General features: G+C 37.0%; 1 protein-coding gene across 6 annotated transcripts in view; it reads right to left on the bottom strand.

Moving 5' to 3' along the window:
* The window catches only part of adcy7 (adenylate cyclase 7), a 63,540-nt gene that overhangs the window by 8,708 nt on the left and 36,842 nt on the right, over positions 1–17,990 (bottom strand). For 5 of the 6 annotated variants that reach the window (XM_081605394.1, XM_081605392.1, XM_008405547.2 and 2 more), the window contains exons 6-18: positions 16,984–17,133; positions 14,481–14,641; positions 12,281–12,392; positions 11,771–11,898; positions 11,252–11,410; positions 10,351–10,483; positions 8,838–9,026; positions 8,554–8,600; positions 6,230–6,289; positions 5,390–5,467; positions 2,712–2,781; positions 1,724–1,821; positions 1,442–1,523 (exon numbers count right to left, since the gene is read on the bottom strand). In XM_081605394.1, coding sequence (XP_081461520.1) covers positions 1,442–1,523; positions 1,724–1,821; positions 2,712–2,781; positions 5,390–5,467; positions 6,230–6,289; positions 8,554–8,600; positions 8,838–9,026; positions 10,351–10,483; positions 11,252–11,410; positions 11,771–11,898; positions 12,281–12,392; positions 14,481–14,641; positions 16,984–17,133 — 1,467 coding nt within the window. The remainder of the gene's footprint in view (positions 1–1,441; positions 1,524–1,723; positions 1,822–2,711; positions 2,782–5,389; positions 5,468–6,229; positions 6,290–8,553; positions 8,601–8,837; positions 9,027–10,350; positions 10,484–11,251; positions 11,411–11,770; positions 11,899–12,280; positions 12,393–14,480; positions 14,642–16,983; positions 17,134–17,990) is intronic. The other variant, XM_081605395.1, reaches the window with a different exon arrangement.

Raw genomic sequence — 17,990 nt, 5'->3', positions numbered from 1 at the left:
TATAACAGGAAGTGGAGATTTTTATAGTTAGCCAACACTTCTGCAGTATAAAAGACAAAAAAACTAATGACTTCATGTTTTGATCATTTCTATTCAGTTTACATCAAACTGTATTAATGCAATTTTATGAATAGGTAATAAAACATTCAAATTTGATTGAAGATGAACAATTTAACTTTTATCTAAATATTTCAACTCTGGAGTTCAAAGAAATGACTTTATGAATTTAAATTCTGAGTTCTGATCGATAACATTAGTCACATATTTAGAGAAACTGAACAAACAAACAGGCAATGTGCTTATTCACATTGTAAGCTATAATGTTTTTTTTGCAAATATTGGTGACAACATTTTGCTACGTTTATTATTTTTTTACTCTTTACCCACATTGCCAACATGTTCAGTGTCACTTGCTAACTTTCTATATACAGTACTAAAGAAAGTTGGAGACAGAATGCAAACGATCTGTCATTGTAGATAAAATATTATCTCCAGGCTGAAATTGTTCAAGATTACTAATGTTAATTAACTATGGATTAATTGAGGATTATTTAAAAGCATTTAGTAATTTCTGAATTTGTTAAATAATTCATTTAAGAGCTAATTCGACACATTTAAACAGACCTTCATCTTTCAGCTCTTTGTGTCACAAAAATCAGTAATGAACTAATAAAAGCTTGATCTGGTTAGTCTAACAGGTTTATTGAGGATATTTTTAAGGACATTAGCGAAAGCGGTTAAATATGTCCAAATGCACTCGACATCCTTAAACTTAATATTCCCTTTTCAGTATTGAGCAAGGCTTGTGATTTTAAATTTCATCTGCACTTCACTTCTGGAAGATAATTGCTAGAAAGCAAAATGGGGGGAAAATGCTGCCGCAGATGCATTCCCACTAAAATTATTTTTTTTATCAAGTCTTCACTATTTCTGTATAAGATTCTCTTGTATGACATTAGCACAAAAGCAGAGCAGGAATCTGGAAAAGATTTCACATTAAATTTTCCTTTTAATTCAAAAGGATATTGAGTGGTCAAGAGCAAAACACTTCAGCAGCACATGTACTGCCAAAATGGGCCAGGTCACAATGAAACAAAACACCAGAATTACATCTCATTACATTATCCATCTAGGCAGGGGTGTCCAAAGTCGGTCCTCGAGGGCCGGCGTCTTGCACGTTTTAGTTCTCTCCCTGGTGGTAGCAACAACCTTTACAGCTTGTCAATAGTCCTCTTAGGGCTTCTAACGAGCCATCATTTGATCCAGGTGTGTAAAACCAGAGAGAGAACTAAAACATGCAGGATGCCGGCCCTCGAGGACCGACTTTGGACACCCCTGATCTAGGTGGTAGCAAGCAATGCACAGATCTTTTCCATTTTCTTCAAACCCACATTCTAACATGGCCTGAAAATGTGTACATTAAACAGTTAATCATACTGACCTGCAGATGACCCACATAACAGATGGCCAAAATCACCACCAGAATAGAAACCAACACTCCAAAGTATGTCCACCCCTGCTTCCTTTGGATAGAGACAAAATCAGTTAGAATTTTTTTTTTCATTCAAAGAGGTTTAATTTTATGGTTTTCTTTGAAACAATAGCAACTGACTAAATCGCTGAAAAGCACAAGACAACAAAAGTCTTGTGTTGTTCTTTCAGAGTTTAGCACAATGAGGGTAGAACAGACTTTTAGTGAAAATGGAAATACGGTTTTACTTACTCCTTTGTGACAAGCATTTGAATTACAAAGATACAGAGGAAGATGAAGGTTGCACATCCCACATAGTGCTTGAACATCGGCAAATCCAAGAATCGGTACTAAGGAGAGGAAAAGAGGAAAATGCTGCTCTGTTTTTCAGGTTTACATACACATTTGAATGAGGCTTTGGGGTTTTTAACAATGCATTTGGATTCTTTTCCTCAGAGGAATGATTATGCAACCTCAGTTTAATGTTTATCCACTCCAAAACAAGTTTTGCTGTATGTTAGAAAACAGAATTATCTCCACATTTTAACTCTCCACCTGTTGACTCAAGGTGAAGTTAATACATTTGGATGTAGTCCTCCATCTTCTTCATTCTACCCACTTTGAGCAAAGAACCAGACCAAAAACATGATGCTGCCACCACTGTGCTCGATACCTGGAGTAGTGTGTTTAGATCTGAAACAGTCAAACAGTTCGCTCTTTGTTCTGACTGGTAAAAAAAAAAAAAAAAAAATTCCCCTGAAGTTTTTTTTGGCTTGCGCCTGTGGGCAGATGCAAATTTTACTCTGTGTCATAGTTAAACATCCTTCTCTAGGACAACAGCATTAGTGTTTCTATGTCTTCCAGGTTAGGTTGTGCTGGGTTTTCACCAACTCCATTAATTATTCACCTTTATCAAAAGAGGAACCGTTTTGGTCAGACAGTTGAGGTCGGATACAGATGGGTGTTTCAAATGTGAAATCATGAGACAGAGATTAAGCAGATTACCTCCAGATTGCCTCCAAATTAATCAACTCCTGCAATCACCAGATTAAATTTAATAGAAGGCGAAAAGGTACATTTAAGTCCTCTTATTTTTGCCTCTTTGTGGATGAGAGAAAATCCAAAATAAATCCCATTTATTTTGTTTTTTATTTGTCCAAAATAAAAGAAAACCACCATTTATGCTGTTGTATCAATGCAAAAAATAATTAATGATTTTAATAACCAAAGTCAAACCCACCTGCTTTTCTAATTCTTTTTTTGGAAACCACAAGGCTACCCTTCTGCTCTCTTCAGACTTCGACCACTGCCTGCGAGAAGAGAAGAAAAGAGATCTGATTATTCTTTTGCATTCTAACACGCTTAATTAAACCCCAGAAAAATAAAGGCTGTAGGAACTTGAACAAGTTGATCCAAAAGAGTCTCTTTTAACGGAGACGACCCTGACCAAAAATGACCTTCTGCAGCAGTCAGCGTTAAAGGAGCCTCTGACTGAAGACGCTCTGTTTTTGAATTGTGTTCTTCCTTTGATAAAGCATCTGAAGAACCGACGCTTCCTCAAGAAGTACAGTCCGCTTTTTCTCAGTTTTTATGCAGCTTCGCTCACGTTGAGCCTGTTGTCTTGCCGAATACTGAGGTTTTTATAGTCCTCCACTTATTCTCCCATGATGGACATATTGCAGGTTCTCCTGAAATCTACAATCATCTCTTATTTTGTTCACGCTCAAGATGAGGTGATTGTTCCCACACCATGCCATAAACAAAGTACTTGACAAATAGCAGCAATTTTGAAAGAAAGCCACATAATTGCAGATTGTTGCACTTGTAATAGCATGTAGTTGGTAAATCGGCAAATTGTTAGTGACCTGACAAAGTGGAAAGTCAACTTTGCATCTTAATTTCTGTTCATCATGCAAGAAAACATTTCAGTAAGAGAAAAATCTGCCTTACACCCTAGAAAGATTTCTGTCTTTTAAACAACAAAAAAGTGGCTCGGATTTCCTATCTGCTAAAAGCTAATTAAGCAAAACTTCATAGTTTTTCATCTGCTGCAGACGAGGCTGTGCTCATGGTGACTGGGCCAGGCAGAGCAGTTTTCTCACATTTTATTTCAAACCTGTATTTGCATAAAAAATAAAAATTCTCCAAATGTGAAATCATGTCTTCAGCTGAGCTGAACATAGTGAGCCTTCTCTGCAATTTCCATCTTTTTAATTGTGGGCTGTTTTCCACCTTCTGGAGATTTATATTCACATCACATCAGAAGGCAATTTTCATTGTCACAAAAAGTGATTCATACCTAAAGGATCAGCCAAAGATATACTGCAAAGAACGCCAAGAAAACATCACGTCATCAGGTTGTGTTACTTAATGATCAGCCAACAAAAACGGCATGCATCATTTCTGAGAAGTGGATCAAAAGCCTGCTGTCCTTTCATGGCAGCAGCACCATGTATATGTGTTTTATCTGCAGCGTTTGAACACACGTCCTACATGTAATCTACAAGATCAGCACAGCAAATCACCAAACACAATAATTGGAATGTGGAGGTCAATCATGTTTAGTGTTTTTCTTATCACTACATGGGTGGATTATTTTTCAGAGCTCTTGATAAATCTTTCTAAATAACACAGCCATCTGTAGATTCTTGCTCCATCTTTCTACTATGTGCAGCTCTGAGCATTTTCTGGTTATTTCATTGCATAACAGGGTTATGCTGTTTTTGCAAGTTTAGTCAGTGACATTTTTCAGATTATCTAATTTTGACATCATAAAAATACAACCTGAGTAAATACAAAATAAATGATTATTTCAGTTATGGAGAAAACAAAGCAGCCAAAACAAAATAAGCTCTTTGTAAAAAAAAAAAAGAAAGAAAAAAAAACAGTAATTGCCTTGGAAACGTAACTGGTTGGCTTGGCACCACCGACTACCATGAAGCGTTGGCAATAACTAGCAAAGACTGATTTAGATCACTGCTGGTGAAATTTGGCCTACTCATCTCGAGTCTTCAAACAGGTTTTCTGACTTGAATTGCTACCTCTGACCTTAAATGAGATAGGTGATGACTGTAGTGCTTATATCTGTAGTATTTATACTATAGATCTGGCAGTATAACTACTAAAATTCATGATGTTACAAAGTGTCGTTTATTACTATTGCACATAGTGCCAGGCTGGTTAGGATGCCTCTTTCCTTAATAAAAGAAATCATAATTTGAGAAATGCGTTTTGCATTTACTAATAAAATGTATTTCATAATCTGAAATATTTAAATATGACAAAAGAGTAAAAACTGAGAAAATCTATAAGGGGGGAAGATTCTTTATCATAAACATACATATAGTAGAAGGCTATAAACAATTTACATATAAAATGTGCATCCTTCATGTAAATACAGAATACACTAAACAAATGTTTTCTAAGGTGCACATGTATATTTTTCTCCCTCAGGTAAAAATGTGGCCACTATGTGACTGCAAAAATAAAATAGCAAATCTTTAACCTATATTTATCTCTGAATCAACTCCAGACTCAACACAGTACATTAATAAAGAACCTGATGCACCATAATCAAATTCATGCAGATTCAGAGCAGCTGCTGCTTCACTGCAGGCAAAAGCTTTGTATTGTACATCCAATGGGACGCCAGTCAGTTCAGTCTATGTGACTTTTGCAAATATATAATCTCCTAGACTAGGTTTTTTTTTTTTGTTTGTTTGTTTGTTTGTTTATTCAATTACAATTTATAACACCAGGATATTCAAATCTACACATTAACACTGCCAGGCATAAACCTATCGTATGCTAGCATTTCTTAATTAAACCTAAACCAGAACTGCTTAATGAGATACTTTTCATGAAGCGATGCATACATTTACATACATAAATAAATAAACTTTAGAATGAGCGGCCTACTTGCTGCTGAGTTCATCTATTGCAGTGGTCATCTCGTTGTGCAGCTGCTCATCAAACTTAGTCCTCTGGGATTTGATCCTGCACCAGAGAGCACAAGACATAATTAGGAAGCAGCAACCGGACACACTTTGAGACACGCAGCCACATCCGAACAAAATCAAGGAACACTAAATCTGCATTTAGGTTCATTTTGAACACAGTTTGGTTACTAGGTAAGAACATTAGTGAGAAAAGAGAAATATAGTTTGTATCTATGAGAGAGTTTATGGGGGCAGTTCGGGATGCATGACACGGCGTGTTAATCTATCCCAAAGGAACTCGGTGTGTTTCTGCCATATTCCCCAACTAGATCAGGAAGGAAACACTCAGAGAGATCTGCAGACCTTGATACAAAACAAGCCCAGATAGGTGGTCAGTGTTAATAGCAGCATGTCAGTCCACTACTCTGAGACTACAGCACTTATGGTTATGTGGTGCCCTGCTAAAAAGAGTTAGACGTTAGTGAGATGAAGAAAATAACATTTTACTACTCAATTGGTTAGTGTAGGGAGAGCAAAAATATTTAGAAAACAGTAGTTCTCATCCTGAGGATCAAAACACCACAGCTTTTATAGGTGGTGAGGAGCAGTACCAGAGTAAGGTTAAGTACTTAAACAATTAAAGGGAAAGCTTTAGAAGCTAAAAAAAAAAGTTAATGAAAAAACTAACATCTAAGGGATTTTTTTTTGTCAGCAAAAAAGGAAAGCCCGCATTGTTGTAGGCTGTGGAAAAAGCCTGGAGGCTGAGAACTACTGCACTGATTGGGTTGAGGAGCCTGTGGGTCATAAAAGCCCCACTCACTTATGGTTGCTGAGTTGAGGGGTGGACAAGGAGAATGGCTCTTCAAGCGACTCATCAAAGCTGGTGGGATCCAACAGTAAGACAAAAATACAAATGTATTACAAGACCGCAGCTAACACACAACGAGCAGGTCTAACCAGGAAAATCTAAACAAGAAAAATTAATGGCTTTCAATCTGTTCCAGGTAAGAAAAAGGGATTCTTACCTCATGTACCTTTTTTGTGTTTTGTTTTAATTTTCACACATTGCAATTAAAAACTGAACTGTAAACTAGCTCATGCTCTGTAAAAGTCAACAATTACCAGGAGAAAGCAAAATTATTCCTAAATGGACTTAGATTTGAACTGTGATTGACCCGATCTTTTGTTGCTCTGACTACACCGTTTATATCTTTGACCTTCTGGAAGGTCAACCCACATCTCAAATGTTACTCATGTTCTTAACAGGTTTTCTTCCAGTATATGCCTGTATTTAGCTTCATCACCTATGCTCAAAGAAAGCATCCCACAGCATGATTCTACCACCACCTTGTTTCATGGTTGGGGTGGTATCTATAGAGTAACGTGCATTGTTAGGTCTTCTCCCACGCAAACATTAATTAAAAAAAATCTCCAGAGGTTTTTAAAGCTGTATGTCAAGGTCTTTTTTCCCCATTTAATGATAATTTGACCCTCTAGGGCTGAAAGTTCAATGCTCTATCATTAGTTCATTATTGCCCTTATGTGTTTAAATAATTAGCAGCTAAATTTCTCATAAGTCGGGGCTTAATCTTGCAGCTATGTTGGCCACTCCAAACATTTGATATAATGAGGTGAATGACTCTTCGTTGGTCCAGACAGAGCGCCTGAACAACAGGTAACTTCATCATTGGGCCAATGCGACAACATATTTGTAGAATATACACAATATACCCATGCAAACCTTCAAGGATTTCATTGTGGCAATATTGTTCGTATAGTTATGTTGAGTGTATCCACTTCAGTTGTTCCTTACAACAATCGGCAAATTTATAGCTGTAGTTACATTCGTTGTGCTCAGTGTGGACAGTCCTCAAGACCTTAAGTAGTTGGCCATGAAGTTTACATAAGTAAATAAAAGATGGAAGATTTGAGAAGAGATGTGAATGTGTGTGCAAAATTAAGTAGCAACCCTACATTTTCCAGCCTGCTAATTATAAATACATGTGCTTCTCTGTGGTAACATTTGTCTATAACGCACGGATAAATGCAAACCTTAAAATTTTGAAGTGTACTCCTAATGAAACTGCACAAAACAGCCTGATATGCCAGAAGATTTAAGCATCATAGATTACCTGATAGAGCAATGCAAATATGAAAGTAAAGCAGAAACACAGAAGAATGCCAGGCAGTCATCTATTGTGTCAAAACAACGGACAACGCATTAACCCACATCAACCTTCAACCCAGCTTCATCTCTTTCAACAGTAACATTATTTATACTTGATGCTTGTTTTGTAACTACAGAGAACAAATGCATTCCCTTTTAATGTTCTATTTTATTTTCTATGATAGACTGACTAAAAAATGTGGCATAATTGTGTACTGGACAGAAAATAATAAATAACTTTCAAATTATTTATGAAAAAAATGAATTTGCAGATTTTATCTCATTTCATCTCTCTTGAGTCAACACTTTATACTGAGCTGCAATTACAGCTACAGGTTTTTTGGGGGGGCGGTGGGGTTCACCTTTGTTGCCTTGCAAAGAATAAAAATGTTTTCACACATATGAATTTTTAGAAAACCTTAAACCACAGAGCAGCACCACAGCACAAACACAATATTATCATAAATGACTATCACACATGCAAGAAAAGTGGCTACAAAGTGAAAACACCACTAATACGGCTCCAACGTCATTTTGCACCTGATCGTTCCCCTCAAAAAAATTATTTTTCTCAACAGCGCTGGACAGGATACATGTCGCATTAAGGGTGTAAGAATGCTTAAAGATTATTGATCGAGGTCTCAAAAACCTGCACTTTTGAGAGTCGCTCTTTATATTACAATTTCAAAGAACATGGTGACGACTAGAATACAGATACTTGTGGCACTTTGTGCAGAAATGCGTAATATAGTTACTGAAATATAAAAACACACCAAAAAGACAGGAATGACGAGAATGTTGCTGGTAAGTACGATTCTGATCTGCAGCATCCGCATCAAGTACAACTAAAAACCAGGTTGTCATTCTGTTCAGAGGGAATCTGTGGGGGAAGCTCGATTCATCCATAATTTCTCTTTTCATTGCATTACACATAAATTACTCGGCGAAATACTTTAAGCATCTGAACTTTTCCTTACCTGTCAGCTTTCTTGGAGTCAGCGAGTGAGGTTCGTAAAGGGATGTCCTGAAGAAGATGGGAACAGAATTAAAATAATAACAAAATTCAAGGATATCAATATTCTGCTTTATGGAACAATTCAACTTCATGAATAAACAGGAATAAATAGAAAAATATCAGCTTAACATAAATGACTATGTGATTACAATTTTTCTGAATATTTAGGTAAAAATATAATTTTTTTTACCTTATGTTTTTCCTAATAATGCAAAAAATATTCAAAAATAAATCTAGTGTGCTAACCTTGAACCGTCCTTTTGTGGAAACAATGCTTTCAGATATAAAGCCCTCCCGGCTCTGCAGGTGGGCAAATGGTTTGACGGCCCCCCAGGTTTCAAGGTAGCGGGTCATACGGACCGACGCCCTCATCTTCAGTCCATCATTCACCCTGGGTTTAGCAGTAATCCGGGTGCTCTGCGATGGATCCTTCGACTTCACACACAAACAGGCAGAGAAGTTATTTAGCATTTAATGTATGCATCATATGTAACTTCGAAATTCCAGGGATTTAATAATTTCTCAGGAAGATTCTCTTTTTACTTCTACAGGAATTACTGATGCAACTTATCGCCAAAGCGTTCAGCTAAAGAAAACAATAATACTACTGTTTCCAGTGGTTCAAACAGTATAATTTTCACCTTTTATTCTAAAAATCATTTTTCACCTTTTGTTCTAAGCAAGCTAATATAATAGGCTTTGCTGCACAGTAAACACTAGTCACATCTTCTTCAAAGGAAAACAAATTAAAATCAACCCCCTGAACGTTTGAAACAACAGAACAAATGGAACTTAAATGCTTCTTTGACAAGTTTTTTCCACATTCTGTCACATTACAACAACAAATGTATTTTCATTGCAATTTTAATATTAATGAACAAACATAAAGACCAAAGAATACAGCAGACAGGTCAGGAAGAATGCTTTGAGGAGGTCCAGCCTATATCCACAACGAAAAGCTATTTTCAGAGGCTAATCTGACTTATCTCAAGCTGTTTTGTAAAGAAAGGCGGTTTCCAAATCTGGAAGAGGCTTACCCCGAAAACACTTGTAGTTGGGATTGCAATAAAACGGGACTCTACAACGGTTAACTCAGGTGCATAAATACAAATTCATGAAATTTCTTTTTTTTTTTTCCCCAGATTTTCCTTTTCAAAAGTGTGGAAACCCATCCATCCATCCATCCATTTTCTTACACCCTTGTCCCTTTGTGGGGTCAGGAGGTGCTGGTGCCTATCTCCAGCTAACGTTCTGGGCGAGAGGCGGGGTCACCCTGGACAGGTCGCCAGTCTGTCGCAGGGCAACACAGAGACACACAGGACTAACAACCATGCACACACACACTCACACCTAGGGACAATTTGGAGAGGCCAATTAACCTGACAGTCATGATTTTGGACTGTGGGAGGAAACTGGAGTACCCGGAGAACACCCACGCATGCACAGGGAGAACATGCAAACTCCATGCAGAAAGACCGGGGCCGGGAATCGAACCCAGAACCTTCTTGCTGCAAGGCAACAGCTGTACCAACTGCGCCACTGTGCAGCCAGTGTGGAAACTGCTAATAATTTTTTCTACTTCACAATTATGCAATTCACATAAAATCACAGTAAAATATGTTGATTTTTGTGTTTTGTGGTTTTAAACTGGCAAAATGGGAAGCATTCCAAAGGTCTGAATCCTTGCACTGTTTTGATAAAAGGGTTTTCACTCTCAGTCCTGGAGTTGTTGTATAAATAAGCTTGGTTGAGAACATACCCTCGGATCGATGACTAGGTATGTCTTGACATTGAGTTCATTGAGGTAGGGGTCTCTCAGGTGGCCGTTCCCCTCTTCAACTTCATAGGCCTTGTTCAGGTGCTTCAGCGTCGCCTCTGTGATATGGACACGCCTGAACAGATAAACACAAAACAAAGAAAATATGACATTTTTGGGTCACTTAGTTTTATTAATCCTCTTTTAAATCAGTACACAATGTTATACAGTCTAGAAATAAATCCTGGTCATGAATTTTATATATTAAAAAAACCCGCCAAATAGAAGGGCGTTGGTTAAGTCTCAGATTATGGGAAGGGGGAATCGCATGTGTATACCATATGTATATTATGTATGCATGCATCTAATATTTAGGTCAACATATCTGTATCACTCAGTGCAAATACAAATTAGATTAATATTTTTATTAAATAGGACATTGCACAAAACAAGTGAAAATGTTAAGAGCACATGCATTTAGAGTTTTGTTAAAAAAAAAAAATTATAAGAGGATAAAGACCACAAAACAATACTGTAATGCATAAATAGGAAAAATTTTCTATTTTCTTAATTTTTGTTTGGATTTGAAATGATACCCTATATAAAAGCATCTGCAGTTCTTTTTTAATGTGTTATAGTTCTTAGTGTAGGAAAAAACTGAAATCAATCAAAGTCTAAATTGACAGCTGAGACCTTAAAGACCAGATGCCAACACTCATATTACATAAATCCCTTATATATGTAATATAAGGCCTTTGTAATATTTCCTAATATTGGGAAATATTACATGTGTCCTAACATGTAATATAACGCAAGTATTAAAATAAGCCAGTGTTGGTTCCTTGAATATGAATAAATATCAGAGCCATTCAGCATATGTAGAGCTGAAAGTGTAGCTCCTTACCCTGGGAGGCCTCCCGACTCCATGTGATTGGCCAGCGTGACATCATGTGACCACACATCAAACTGCCACTTTCTGAGGCCGATCACACCGCAGAGCACGTTACCTGAGTGAACACCCACTCTCATGTTGATGTCTATTTCAGTGGCGTCCCGTACCTGCCTGGAGGAGATTTCAGTCAAATTAAAGGCTCCGTATGAACATAATATATGTGCATCTGTCCAATAAAGCAACGATAACAAAGCGGCATTGACGTCCCTTCTGTGACTATGTGCTGTCTGACTGACAAGATTATACATGTTAACTCACTGATGCATTACTTTCTTAAAATGTTCATGGGAACATGTTCAAACTATTTATGGTAAAATAATAAACGGCCTGTGCTTGTATAGCGCTTTATCATTAAAATTTGAAAATGTCCATGATTACAGTCTTAAATGTGCGGTACGGCTACACAGACAATAATTCTCATGTAAATGCTAAAAAATTTGGCAGATAGGAGGTGATGGTTGATAGACTCACTTAATAGCTTCGCACATGTCCAGGCCCATTTTAACGCAGTTCTTAGCATGCATAGGCAGTGACACTGGCAGGCCTGACACACAGTAGTAGCAGTCTCCCAGGATCTTAATTCTCATGCATTCATTTTCCTGCAAACATTAAGAGAAATTCACTCCGAGACTGTTATGCAACCAGGCAACTAAAAAGGGAACAAAAGATGCATATAAACAGGACACTGCTCAGCTCAGTAATGTTCTGTGTCAAAAAAAAACAGATTTCTTTTCAGATCCTTCCTACTGTTCTGCAGGATGCACAGGTTTCTTTACGACGGTCTAAAACAGAAAATGCCCTGTCTCAAATTAAATTACTGTAATCATTAGATCACAGCAGCTAGAAGCTATAGTTTAAGGTTCAAGATAAAAGAAATTGTGGCTAAAAAAAAATTAAAAATTGCCATTTAATCTAAGAATTTAACTCTTACATGATTGTCTGTTTAGGTCTTAAAGGTTAAAATGTCATGTTTTAGCTCACCTTGGCAATTTGGTCAAATTTGCCAAACAGTTCATTGAGCATATGTACAAGCTCTTTAGGAGAACAGTCGCTGGCCAAACGAGTGAAGCCAACAATGTCTGCATACAGAATGCTGAAAAGGAAAAAAAAAAGAGCATTGACAAATGTTTTTCAAACTCTAACTTTGCTCCATTTTAGTCCAGAAGTCTAGAAAAGTGATTATGTACAGCCTTCAACATTTTTATCATTTCTCACACTGAGAACACATTTTTTCTATTAGGCACAACAAATTTCTCAGCAACATAATGAAAATATACTCAATATTTATTGGGACCAACCAGATGGATGTGTCCTCACTATAGCAAATCTGGTATCTACAGAAGTGGCAAGAAAAAAATCCCACTTGCAGTTTAATCACAAGATCTCTGGGGAAGATAAACGTGGATAAGAATGTGCTTTCGTCAGAAGAGACCAAAATTAAGGGGTTTGCTCTACATGCAAAACTAAATGTGAGGTAGAAAACACCCAAAACCTTCTTTTCTTAATGTGAAACATAATCAACAAATGTGCATGTTAGAATTGCTCAGAATCATAAACTAGATCTAAAATGATGTTGACAGATGTTCTCCATCCAACCTGATTGTGAGCTATTTTACACCACGTTTTTTTTTTGTTTTTTTTTATTGTGAAGAAACTTTGAAAACAATGCACCACTTTCCTTCCAATCCATATAGGTGCTTTGTCATATTGATCTGTCCACAATAATCCCACTAGATGCTCTATTTTTGTCACATGAATTCCTTTTAAATTGGTTGAACATAGAAATTGACATCAATTTCTTTAAAGCTAACAATTAAATGTTTAATAAACTAGACAATGTAACCCACAATTACGGTTTTATTTTTCTTTCCTTCCCAGAACCGAGTCAAAAATGGAAGCCATTCTTTTAATCCCTATAATCAGTATGGCTTGTGACATGGAGTAAGTAGCTTTAGACACACAAAAAAAATCACCTGGCTCACTCTACCATTGACCCCCAGTGCACTTGATCAGTGATTCACTAAAAAGACTGACTGTCTCAGTGCTGAATCACACATTCAGCACAATGTCAGCTTCCTGTCAGCAAACCTCAGAGGGAAAGTGAAAATATTTTTGACCTTTCAAGAGATCCCAACACCACAAGGGAAACCAACTAGGAATTAATGTAACTGGCCTCTGTGGGATCGTAACAAACTCCCAAAACTGCAGCAGTTACTTTGCTCTTTACTTTAATTTGACTTCAGCATGCCATACATGAAAAAAAATATATAACAAAAGGATATTATTTCAGTATCAAAATTATACCACCAGCCCTAAATGCAATGTATTTTCTGCAATAATGCACAGTGTTGAGTATGTAGGGTGCTGAATGAACTAAACATGCAATAAGGCACGCCCCATGCGGTAGATGATTACAGGTACTCTTGAGTATGGTCTGACTCCAAATGACCCTGTGTTGAAATGCAGAGGCCCACAGATGCTGCACGGTCTTGAATTGTTCTACGGCTCGACTAAAAATGGCCAGGTGCTTTATGAGTCTGCCAACACAGCTAATCACAGCCCTGACCGAGGTAATTACAGGGAAAGAGTAAGGTGCGCAGTCTGTCAGTCAGCACCCTTTTACTGTATCCTTAGATGAACATAGAAGAAGAAAAGGTTGCTTTCTCAGGAAAACCATCATAATAATAAACTATGCTCACATTCTTTGTCTTTTTTAATGCCTGAAGTGCTTTTTTTTTTACTTCTATATTTTGTAAGACAGATGGAAAGGTGTTTTAACATACTTGAGCTTGTCCACACAAAAGCTGTGTTGGAACAAATTAACTGGTAAGCCATCGGTCAAAGCTCACTTTAGCTTGCCCTAATATCTGTCAGCACTTACTAAATTATGAAACCCTCAAACAGAAAAACCTGCATCTGGGTCAGTGCACCAAAAACACACTTACTTATCTCTAGTTTTATAAAAACTTGTTAGTATAAGTTCCTTTTGATGTGCTTCTTCTGGCTTTCGCACGCCACATACTTATAGGATTTATGAAAAGTATGCTTGCAAAAAGTTGCAATGCCTGGTCAGTAACATAAGAGTCTTTACTATTTAAAAATAAATTGTTGAACCAGGAAGTCAGACATTAAACTGACAGGGATGACAGTCAACATAAAACATTTAGTGTTTTGGTCATACCTGACATTCTCATGCCTCTTCACGTAAAGGCTATGAAAGTTGTTATCCTTCACAAGCCGCTGCTGCTCGACTTTATCCTTACAGTCTTGCAACCTCTCCATTATTGCCAGTTTCATCTTCATAGAGATATAAACGGGGAGCACAGACTGCAGCAGGTTCTCCTACAGACACACACACACACACACACACACACACACACACACACACAGGTTATCTGTTAAATAACTGTAATCAACGCAAGTCTATAAATTATCCCTATTTTTGACTGCCGTGTTCAGATGAAAGGTCCAGCCCAAAAAGGAGGAAATTTAAACCTACTTCTGTCACACTTTTTCGTTCCAGATCTCTTTCCAATAATATTTTTGGACACCACTCTCTGTATGGAGCTAGCTTCTTTAGCAATGACCTTTTGTGTCCCAACCAGGGAGTTAATAAATGTCTCCTGGACACGTGTGAAGTCAGCAGTTTTATCTATAGTGGTCTTACAATTCTACTTTTCTGTGAAGTTGAAACTTTTGGTTGCCTTTATTGACAGTAGTCAGATAGGAAGATATGCAGCAAAGTCCCAAGATCAGGAAACAAACCCTGGATTGAGGGATATGCTCTCCCTACACCAGCACAGTTAGGAAACTAGCCATCTTACATTTATTACATAAATCCTTAATTTTACAAGCACGAGTTGTAACACTGGAACTCCTTTTGGCAGCTTTTTGTTTTGTTTTATATAAACTGGTTGATAATCCAATAAATCAAGTCTCTTCAGATAATGAGTTTTCCCAAAAGCAAAAACATAAAACAGTATATGAGTCTGTAAAAATTAATACTAGGGTCATGTTTCTACAGTGGCCAAAGGCCAGAGCAGTTTTCACAGTTCATTCGCTTAATTGACATAGAATTTAGAGAGGCAACTTTTCATGAAATGAGTAATCTCTTCTTATGGCACCAGGAGGGCAGAGGGCTGCATGCTCTGACTATATGAGATGAGCCCAGGCTTGTGCAATTTATTCACAAAATCTTTTCACATGAGCAATGACTGTGAAGACATTTCAAACATTTGGCATCAATTGTAGTGAATGTGAGAGAATGAACCTCACATTCTTCTGATGCACTATGCTGCTGGACAATTAAAATTTAGTTTCAAAGGAACCAGACTTTGCTGTAATCTTAAAAAGCTAGAAATAGTTCTTAAGACACGTTTCTGGCAGTTTTTCAAACTGTCTGCTTTTTCCCCTCATCTGACTTTCCAATATTTGTACCTAAACATGCCAGCACAGTGAGTAGTTTGGAAGGAAGCAGGAAGTTGGACTTAGAAAACTACAATTTACAACTAGATTATCAGTATATGGGAAACCTGTGTCTGCAGAAAGTGAAAAAATGCTAATATCTAACACAGGACCTGGTGATGGGTCATCCTTCATTTGATCCTCTACTACAAAACTACAGCTAACCGATCAAGTTTTTAAAACTAAAACCAAGGAAATGTTTCTTTTCAATAGGCTTAGTGAAAAAACCACGAAGGTCCAAATTGAAATATTTTCTTTCCAGCATTTTCAGTTACGTAAAGGCATAACTCTGATTTATCCACTGAGCTTAGGGGCCTTTTAAATGTCTGAATGAGCCATCATGCATCAGAGTTGAAAGGAATAATAAACAAAAACACATTTCTTAGAAAAAGTAGGAAATGGTCATGTACAGGACTCAAACTGAGTAAGTGCACAAAAAAGGACTTAACACTTCAGAAAACCAGGGAGAAATGCTCACTATTTGGAACACTTTCAATAAAGTCGGGCTCTTTGGAAGCAAATAATTATTTTTAATTTACCATTAATTAGCTTCCATAAACTCACCTGGTAAAGTAAGCGCTTCATATTAAGTGAATCTTCTAGGTAGATTTCTTCAAAACAGTTTTACTTTTTTTTTCTTACCAGGGATTTAGATTATATAAAGACAGATTTTGCACTTTTTGTAATTATTCATCAATGTTTTCATATTCTTTTTTAATTTCACGATTAATGATTATTGCCTGTAAACACTTCAATAAATTACCTAGATATTCAAGGAGACTAAAGGCTAATTTAAGACATTAAAGGGTGACGTAACTTGACAGGGATTTGCTTGTGCCAATAAAACCACAGCAAAGTCAACATGAGAACCATTATGGCCTCTTGCTTAGAAATGAATTACTGATTGGTTATTTTCATAATTTCTCAACAGCCCTGGTTTTGGTTCTGTAAGATATTCATTCCATGCAAAATCAAAGGTTTTGCCGTATACCCACAGAGCTGCTGCAGTGATGTGACCCAGTACATCTCTTTTAGAAAAGAATACAACACAGTTGAATAATTGTTTCTTATATAAGCAAAACTTTCAAGGGCTTTTGAAACATTGCACTGGTATTCTCATGAAATGCCGTCTACTTCCTGGACAAAATGCAGCTATTCAGCCAAGTCTGCAACATAACATGAAAAGCTCTCGGAAGGTCAAGCTTTTCGTTTCCACTAACCTGTTGTCTCTTTTCTATCTCAAGCTTTACCCGCATGCTTAGGCACATCAGAGTATCCTGGAAGGTCTGCCTTAGCGTTTTTTCCATCAGAACCTTGTGAAAGGCTCCGACTCCACAGCCGCACAGAAACACCACAGCATTGGACACCAACTGCAGAGAGACACAGTAGCGCATGGGGTAACAGTTTTAGTGCACGATTTACATACACAAACCACGCATGTCATATTTAGTTTTTAAATTCGTCCTCTATCAATTATTTAGAGTAGCAAAATGCTGCTTATGTGTATTTGAATGTGCATCTCCGTAAATCAGAATGTCATTGAACAGTTCATTTATATCAGAATACCAATTTAGAAAGTGAAACTCATGTTATAAATATTCATTAAACAGAGTGGAAAAAATATATATTTTGTAATTTTGTTGAATACAGTTAATAGCTCAAGAAAATACAAAATACATTATCTTATATAATTAGGATATTAGGTGAGAACTAAGAAACAGTCTTTTACAAGCTCTAGTGATAGAGCAGGCCAAGAGAAGCTACAGCCAAGTGTATTCATGGAAAGTTGAGTGGAAGGGAAAAAGTCTGTCTGAAAAAGGAGCCAGTTATGAATGCAGCCTTGATAGGATTGTACTTCATTGAACAGCAAATGTGCTTCACCAATGGGTAGAAACTATGATGTCTTGTCAAAAGAAAGATGAGACATCGTAGGAGTTCTTAACAAATCAGCAGTGCCACAGGCTGATTTCCCCCACATAGTTTTTAATGTAAAAGGAATGCTAAACAAGTATTGGGAGCATAGACTGAAGAGTATATCGAGGCCCTTTTCAGTAGGCCGACATTTTTGTTTTAAGATTTTTTGATTTCACTGAATGTGATATTTAAAATTTCTGGAAAAACGTAATTGTTGGGTTTCCATTCCAGGAAAAAACATTTGAAATCTATGATTTTGTTTTAAATGAACTACTAAAATAAATCAAATGAATTGTTCCAAATTACTGAAGTG

Source organism: Poecilia reticulata, chromosome 3 (genome assembly GCF_904066995.2).
Source record: "Poecilia reticulata chromosome 3, P_reticulata-male-v2, whole genome shotgun sequence".
Lineage (NCBI taxonomy): Eukaryota > Metazoa > Chordata > Actinopteri > Cyprinodontiformes > Poeciliidae > Poecilia > Poecilia reticulata.
This window is presented reverse-complemented; position numbering and strand designations above follow the sequence as displayed.